General features: G+C 30.8%; 1 protein-coding gene across 1 annotated transcript; it reads right to left on the reverse strand.

The window, feature by feature from the left end:
- On the reverse strand, window positions 1–3,252 carry LOC149060841 (uncharacterized). The gene is made up of 6 exons (XM_089230757.1): window positions 2,972–3,252; window positions 1,865–1,872; window positions 1,710–1,796; window positions 1,332–1,546; window positions 1,101–1,263; window positions 1–594 (listed from the first exon to the last, which is right to left on the reverse strand). Exons 1-6 carry the CDS (start codon window positions 3,250–3,252, stop codon window positions 500–502), a joined length of 849 nt encoding a protein of 282 aa, XP_089086883.1. The 3' UTR covers window positions 1–499.
- Between the last annotated feature and the right edge of the window lie 6,161 nt (window positions 3,253–9,413).

Raw genomic sequence — 9,413 nt, forward strand, 5'->3', positions numbered from 1 at the left:
TGAAAATACCTATAGTACCTTTTATTAATTATTTATTAATAACATGATAATATATAAAACAAATAAAAATAACAATTAACCAGTCTTAGGTGTAAATATTAGATAGTTTTCATCACATTAAGTTAATATTAATAACATGGTAATATTATATAAAACAAAATAAAAATAACAATTAACCAGTCTTAGGTGTAAATATTAGATAGTTTTCATCACATTAAGTTAATATTAATAACATGGTAATATTATATAAAACAAAATAAAAATAACAATTAACCAGTCTTAGGTGTAAATATTAGATAGTTTTCATCACATTAAGTTAATATTAATAACATGGTAATATATAAAAAAAAAATAAAAATAACAACTAACCAGTCTTAGGTGTAAATAATCAAATATTATATAGTTTTCATCACATAAAGTTAATATTAATAACATAATATATATATATAAAAAAAATAAATAACCAGTCTTAGGTTAAGTAATAATATAAATTAAATGATTAGTTAGCCCCACGGTTATTGGATTGACGCAGCCATAGACCCAAAAAATTCAAATAATCCACTTCTGTTGTACCTTGTAAGGAATAAACTACATCTGAAAAATGAAAAAGTAAATAATTATTATACGGTAAAATACCCGATCTTAACTTTAACCTAATAACTAATATTAGTGGACATTTTTTTCAGTATGGGCTAATTTACCACTAAAGTGGTATAGCATATCAACTAGAAATAATTGAAGAGGCCGGGTGGTTATAATGATGACAAACAATAAAAATAAAGATTACAAAGATGTAAATTCTTTATTATCATATATTATAAATATTATGTAAAATTATTTTTTTTTTAATATTGACAGTTGCATTTATTTAAGTTAGAGTATTAAGCATGACAAAAAATATTGGCAAATCAGCAAAATACGAGCTTAGGTACGGTTAGCGCATCCCACCATTCCCAACTATAGGTCATGGTTCGCTTACTTTCATTGGCCGTTAAATGATATAATTATTATTATATAATTTATTAAACATTATTGAGTATACATATATTTATTTTCTAATATAGATACAAATATATAATAAATAAAATATATCAACTCACTTTGTATTATTTGGGATATTTTATATTTTCCAAATGCTTTCTTATTCCCTTTTCCAGTAATATTAAAAGTTTCAGCTACTTTATTTGTCATCACTTTTTTTAATAAATTGTAAACAGTTTTTGAAGGTTGTTTAACGTGTCCAACTTTTAGTAGACAATTTTTCTGCGGAGAAAATATTAATTGTTTATAGAATTTTACTATTTACCTATTTCGTTAAATTAAATATTTACCATTCTACTTTCATGAAGATCGTCTACTTTGAGATTCAACTCAAACTCATCCAATTCTAAAACTGTTTCGAATGGTAGTTTAAGTGAGTCGTCATCTACATTTCCATGGTTTAATCTCAAAAGTAAACCTTGATGTTGGATTTGATTTTGTATGTCAACAATGTCTACTTTAATTTCATTTAATGTGTTTTGGATTAATTTGTACTGATCTGAAACTAATTTGTAATAATAGTTAATAAACCTGCAATATGGTGACTATATTAATTCAAATGTTGATTTAAACATTGTCGTATTTCTACTTATTAGATAAAAATATATATGAATTGAAGTATACTAGCTTAGCAGTGATTAAACATCAAACATAATATATGTACCTACCATCATTAAGTAGGTTAGTGACTTGATCAATTCCAAAAGTCGGTTGCGAATTTACTTGGCTATTAATTAAAGGAACTTCAGGTGAATCTTTTGAATTGTTTTCACGTATTGTGCCATAAATAGCATATAGTTTATTTTACTTAAAACTTACAAACTGTTATTGCTAAAAAAATTAAATATTACATTTTTTGGAATCAAGATGAAAAATTCAACTCCATACAGGCTAATATTTTTTTTTTTAGATGATCGGTGATATAGAAATCCTGATAAGGATATTAAAAATATTATAGTTCACAATTTGAACACTAGGTTTTAAACAAATATTATTATAAAATATTCAACGTTGAATAACCGCTTAGTCAAAACTTATTTCCCGTTTAATTGTAAACTAAAATTATACAATTTAAACAACGCTGAATCAATGTCAAATAAACCAAACTTAAAATAAACTAAGAATCCACCGTTGATTTAGAGTTTATAAATGTATAATCCACTATAGTGCACACTGGGCTACTATTCTAGGTATTACTATTACGGCACTACTACTAAAATTGCTAATTTTTCAATATTATTAGTATAGTATTCAGTGTGTACTCCAAATCGTTATTTTACAAACATTTTTTTGGTGCATTTTCAACTTATGAGTTGAAAGATTTAAATTCCTTCACATAATCATCCAAATACCTACTTCAAATATTTTTTGTTCATTTTTCTCAGTAAATTTGTGAGTATCATCGATAATTATACTTTATGGCATCCAAACCTCAATTGATATTAATAATAAATAATCGAGTTCAATTGTCTATAAAGTATTTGTACCATGTCCATCAATAAGGTATCATAGACCTTTTTTATTGAAGTACACAGTTATATAGAAGCTAAATGTAAATAATAATAATATTGGATATATATAATAATATAATAATATGTATAATGGATATAATTAACACTATAGTGCTCCGAGGCGTAATATAAACCAACGACTAATCGCCCTACAGGTTACTATTATATAGAACGAACATGCTATAAGTATAGTAATATAAAATGCCTATTCAGCGTCTGCTGTTCTATAGTGTCAATGTTTGCTTGTAATCAACATAATACAGGGTGTGTTGTTTACATTCAACACTTCCCCTTAAACAATATACCCTAACTTAGAATTAATATCCAACATTCCCAACATCTCTCCGAGTTCCTGGAATCTTAGTCATGGAGTTGGCTTAGCCTATATGTCAGCCAACTGCTCCTTGCTTGGCACATACTCCAGAGGAAACATCCCTTCACTGAACTTCTCGCGAATGTAATGATAGCGAACATCGATGTGTTTTGCTTGCTTATGGTATTGTGGATTTTTCACAAGTTTGATGGCGCTTTGATTGTCTGCATAAAAACAGGTGTATCTCCCTGTCTTCTGAAGATCACTGATAAGTAGTGTCAACCAAGTAAATTCCTGTATCGAATGGCTTAGTGCTATGTATTCTGCCTCAGTAGTCGAATGTGCTACCGATTTTTTCATTGTGAATACCATGCTAAGATATATCATCTCCCATCATGAATATGAATCCTGATGTTGATCGTCTCGTTGGTGTGTCATCGGCATAATCGCGTTATTTTATCCACGCAACTATGGTATTACACTAGAATCATAAACTAAACCATAATTAAACATTTTAAATATTTAATTATACATTCTACTGCATTCCAATGAATTGTCAGAGGCTTTTTTAGATAATGACTGACAAGATTTACTGCAAACGTTATATAAAGCCTTGTTATTTGACTTAGATACGATAAACTTCCAACCGATTCTCTGTAAGGAATTTCCCCTACTTCCAATGATCCTGACAAATTTGGATCTAATGAGTGTTGTGGATCTGTGGGAATATGCAGGACGTTGGCTTCTTCTATATCTTCTCTAAAACGTGCTTTCAATATGAAGATTGGTGTATAAAAATTGAACCATCGGGTCTCTCATCAATTTTAATACCCAAGAAATGATCAAGTTCACCTTTATTCGTCTAGAAGTTGTCTTATAAATACTTTACCATTATGTTCACCAGCTCGTTGTTTGTTGCTACGATTAGCATATATATTATAGATATATATAAATAATATTTTTATTGCTTACAAATGTACAAAGGTCTGCTTTTATTTCCTTTAAGTTGGAACGGTTCGCCCGGATGGACGGCCCGTGTCTTGAATAAATGATAAACTTTGGTTTTTTTTGTAATTAGGTTATTTCTATGTTTTGAAAAGTATATACATAAATAATATTGGGGCTTAGTAAAGCGTCGACCAGACTTTAAAATAAGTGAGTCGACACAATCGGAGGCGCTTGGGTATTAGTCGGGTAGCTACCGGACTCTATTTGTACAATTAGGTATAATTTTATGCATAGTATATAACAAAATATCGGGTATGGGATCCGGCCGTCGTCGGTACAAACTTAACTAAGCGGTACCCCGACGATGAACCTGGCTCGGGTCGGACAGCTTAATTAAGCGCCGGGATGGTGATGTGTTGGCCCTAAAAAGGGCCGTTTTATTGAAGTACACCGGAAACCGCTGAACGTTCGATCATTTGAGAACTGCGGCGGTATCCGTGGGTCGGCGTCGTCGTTATTGATCGGCTCTCGGACGATGATTGAAACCGTGGAGCGGTGTATCGTCGTCGTCGGCAGTCGGATGATGCATGAAACCGTGGAGCGGTGTATAGTCGTCGTCGGAATATAAATGAATCTATTTCTACCGTTGAGCGGTAGCCGGTTGTCTCGTGCGTCGTCGGCAATCGGACGATGTTTGAAGCCGTGGAGCGGCATATCGTCGTCGGAGTATAGGTAGCACGAGTCACGTACGTCGTCGGGAGTCGGACGATGCTCGTTTCGGGTCCTCTTCCGTCGAAATTCTTGTTCTGAATAGCTTGTAGACGGTTTGAAGGTTTGAAATGGACTGACTGGATTGTCGAAAGCGTCCGGTATTTATACCCTTTTCAACAATCTAATCCGTTGCTCATTGGTCAGCGTTTATTCGTTCCGCCAGATAAAAACCACACCGTGGGGGGGGGGGGGGTAATACCTAACAAATAAGAAAATACTAATAAATAACTCAACACAATAAAGTGATAATAAAAAAAACCACGATGTTTGCAGACGGTACGGTGTTGCACAAACGTTGGCCAACAAGTAACAACGAAAGTGGCGTTGGACAGCGGGTGACAGAAACGGTTGATTATCGGACGTAGATGGACAACGGTGATGACGAATGACGATGATGGTGACGGTTATAACTTGTAACGGTTGTAACACTAGTAACAGTAGTAATGGTAGTATGGTACGCAACAACAAGGGAGGTCTAAGGAGATCAGTACGGTTGTACGCGGTAAGCTAAGGTCGAACGCAGTGCACCCTTAAAATATGCCATGCATCAAAATATCCCTCGTTCAAATTGTCCAACGTTGAAAATATCCTAAATACAAAATATCCCCAATAATATTATCCCTTAATTCATATTTATATTTTTTGTTTTTTTTTAAATAATTTTATGGAATATCATGTTTTGTACTAAAAACAGTACTATCAGAATTTAAAACGTGGATCCCTGATAAATCAAGATTACTAATATCAGGGTTGTCTGAAATATTTAAAATATAATTTGAATACTTGAACTTTAATAGTTTAATTATTGTAAATTATATAAAAAAATTTTATTGAGACTGACCATGTATACAAATTGTTTCGGTAACATCATTGTCATTAATAATTGGTTAGATTCCAATTTGTCAATACATGAAAGGTTCAACTCTTCATTAATGTTTTTTTGAAAAGTAGTAGTATGTATACTATATTACTATAGATATGTAGAAATTTCATTGTTATGTATATATGTCATGGGTATGGCAAAGCCCAGGTAACACTTTAGGACCTAGTGACCTAGTAGGTGCACAAATCTTTAAGTATAATTTACAAAACTAATGTATCATATTATTCAGAATAAATGTGAATATTTTTCGAAAAAAATTAAACAGTAGTTATTAGAATAATAAAATAATATTTTAATAGGTACTTTATAAGACTGGTTGTTTAATATTATTTAGTAGTTACCAAACTTATAAAAAAAGTAGATATTATATTTTATTTAACAAGTATATTAATCGTAGGATATGAATAAACATTTAAACGTTCTATACCAGGCCTTATGTAATAGGCATAGGCGCAACTAGGGGGTTGCTGGAGGGTGCTTCAGCACCCCCAGATCAAAAACACCAAAAATGGAAAAATTATATAAAAAAGTTTTGTTCTACGTAAGGTTGTTTAAATATTGAAAGAGATGTTGTTAATAAAATTACTTCTTCAGAAATAATGGAAATATATATATATAATATAATATTCCAATATTCCACTAATAATAGAAAAATAGTATTAGTGTAAAATAGTATATTATATATTATGTAAACATAGTATTATTACCTAACCTTTGAGATGATTGTGCCTCATGTAATTGACTGCTAAAAATGTAAATTGTGTAATTATTTTGACATCAGTTATTAAAAAAAAAAAATATTATTTATCTGTTTATACTAGGTCATTATTTGTATCACTTAAATAATAATATAGGTACCTAATATACTTAATGTATTATGAGGTAAATATTAGTGTGCTTATGTTTTTATAATGTATTTAAGATTGGTGATAATAATTATAAAATTGAAGTAGGTACTTAGGGTGTGGGGGCATAGCCCCCACTGGACTGTTTCATCTACATAATTTTAGCACCCCCAGTGTTTGGCCTCTAGTTGCGCCTATGGTAATAGGTATACACTGAAATGTGCGAAACATATCCTTTTACTGTTGTACACAGTAGAAGTATCTTCATTATCTAAGCCAACAAGTTTCGTTCAATCAATTAATCTATTGAAGTAAAGCTTTGGGTTCAGAAATTGATGTTTAATAACATCTACCAACAATTTTTAATTAATATCATGTAATAATTAATGTTCTATTAAAATTGACTTTTAATTATTTTTTTAATTTGATATGCAGTTAATAAAACTAAAATATCATGTACCGAATTCGTATAAAAGGAAACTTCAAAACAAATTTACTTACCCTTTTTTCTCTGCAACCGTTAACAACACATTTATAATTCACCATCGTGGAAAAAAATAAAAGGTACACGTGTCGTATGCTATCTACGGTCGATTTATAGGTGTTGTATGCTATCTACATTATTAAAGTTATCTACACATTTTCCCATCCTATTTTTAATACATTACCAATTTATTACGAAATGATTGTATTCGTATTATGTTGTGTCGTCTAGTATGTGTTCGGTGCTTAATAAACGATAAACGTGTTCGTATTATTATATAAACGTATTTGTATTTTTGTGTTTATTTGAGTTTTATGAAAATGAGTAATTTAGGTGATTTATACAGAAATATTATTTTTAACGACGAATCTTGTGTCAAATTTTTAAAAGAACGTGGGTTATTGCCGAATTCAAATGTATGTACTAAATTAAATGCTATGGGTGAAGTGTGTGGTGGTGACATGAAAGAAACATTAAAAAATAGTCGAAAACGAGATGCAACTGGTCAATTAGTTAAAACCAAATACATGAGATGCCAAACAAGAGGTTGTCAAAAATGGCAATCAATACGTTCCCAAAATCCATTTTTTACCTACGTGGATAAAAATGGAAAAAATAAAAGTGGTTTGAGCTTATGTGAAATTATTCAATGACAACTGTAAAACTACAAGCTCTGATAAAATTATTTAGGTAAGGTGAGAATACATTTTTTTCGCGTAGATAGCATACGACACAAGTATTAATTTTTTGTAGATAGCATGCGCCGGTAGATAGCATACGACACGTGTACCAAATAAAAATGGTTCAAATTAAAAAAAAAAATTACACATTCACAAGGGTATGCTTTCCTCTGCAACCGTTAATTACATATTATATTACACACCACGCTACAGTAATACTCATAACCGCATAAACGGATACTAACTTACTGATGTATACCAAGGTGGATTGATAAGGTGTAAAAATTTGATATCCATCCAGATTTCATTTACCAGAGGTACACAAATTGTGGAGTAAAATATTAATACCATTGTACTATTATTTTTAAATACTAATCAGTTAAAACAAATACTATGTGTAATAACATCAGTGAATCTAGTCAGAGGTCGGTATCATTTTTTATAATTTAAGATGTTTATACAAACCTTTTGACCTTTATCATAAATATATTTTTCTTTTTTCATTTTTTAATGTTCAATTATATTATTTATGTAGTCATTTTTCTAGGCGTTGGGTCTAAAGTCGGTTTTACAGATCACGTATATGAATTAATTAGGTGAATACATAGTAAAATTTTACCTAAATACAAGGATGATTTTTTACTGCAAAAAACAAAGCAACAATGTGCCAGACAAAAAAAAAACGAATAATGTTTAAAAAATATTATAAATTATTATAAAATATATAATTTTATACCTACTCGTATATATGTATATAATATAATATAATATAATAACGAGTAGTTAGGTACCTAATTATGTCAAATTTTTCGAGTCTCAAAAATGACATCTTAATTTTATTATATAATTTATTTATTATAGCCATTATAGATATTATTAAATAAATCATAACTTGTATATTAGGGGATTTATTGATCCCGCCGGCTACTGTTTATAAAATCTACATGTTGATTCCGCCGTCTACTGTTTATAATATCTACACATTGGTTCCGCCTGACACTGTTCTTCCCCCCCCCCCACCGTGTCCGTGGAATCGATGTGTAGATATTACAAACAGTAGCCAGCGGTATCAATAGCCGGGGGAGTCGATATGTAGATATTATAAACAGTAGGTAGCCGGCGGAATCGATATACGTCCGTATATTATAGGTAGGTATATCAGATTATAAAGCATTTTTACAAAAAAAAGGTTAAAAACTTTAATAATTTAAATCAAATCACATTTAAAGCCATACTGTTTTGTAACATTTCTTATCCTCTATATGGTAGGCAGTCAAGGCAGTGAGCAATTGGAGTGAAGTTTTCGATCACTTTATCTTAGATGGGTGGGTGAAAGCGTTTACCCCTTATCAATACACCACCTCTGTATACCTTTAAATTTTAACATAACCTTTTTACTTTGACCAGTTTGACCGTAAGCGCGACCGGTGGTTGGGTGCAAAAACCTTTAATTTTATTGTAGTATATAACCAGGTTAGGTTACTAATACTGTTCTATGATATAACCAAAAGTCATCGATGAGATACAAACGCCTGCGACCGACGAAAACTCGTCTGGTTAGCGCATATTGACAATTAATAACTATTAATTTATAACTAATCACAGTGCACCTGACTCTCGTCTGATGGTCGGACGGTTACGCATAGAGCAATTAAGATTATTATTACTTACTCTATGGGTTAACGGCTCACGGCGACTCAATTGCTTGCGTGAAAGTTGACAAGGTTTTTCTAAATAGAATATATAGACCGATATGTTATTACTGATTTCTGTATTATATAATATCTTTTTAAATTTAATAAAATAACTTATGAGTTAGTATCATTATAATTGTGTATAATTTTTATTTTAGTACTTCTTTAACTTGTCTGGTATCTTTTACCTAAATATTAAACATTTTATTTCGTCGTGGTAGTCAACTCAAAACCAACACCTAA

Source organism: Diuraphis noxia, unplaced genomic scaffold (assembly GCF_037042655.1).
Source record: "Diuraphis noxia isolate RWA-SAM2 unplaced genomic scaffold, SU_Dnox_SAM2 contig0001, whole genome shotgun sequence".
Lineage (NCBI taxonomy): Eukaryota > Metazoa > Arthropoda > Insecta > Hemiptera > Aphididae > Diuraphis > Diuraphis noxia.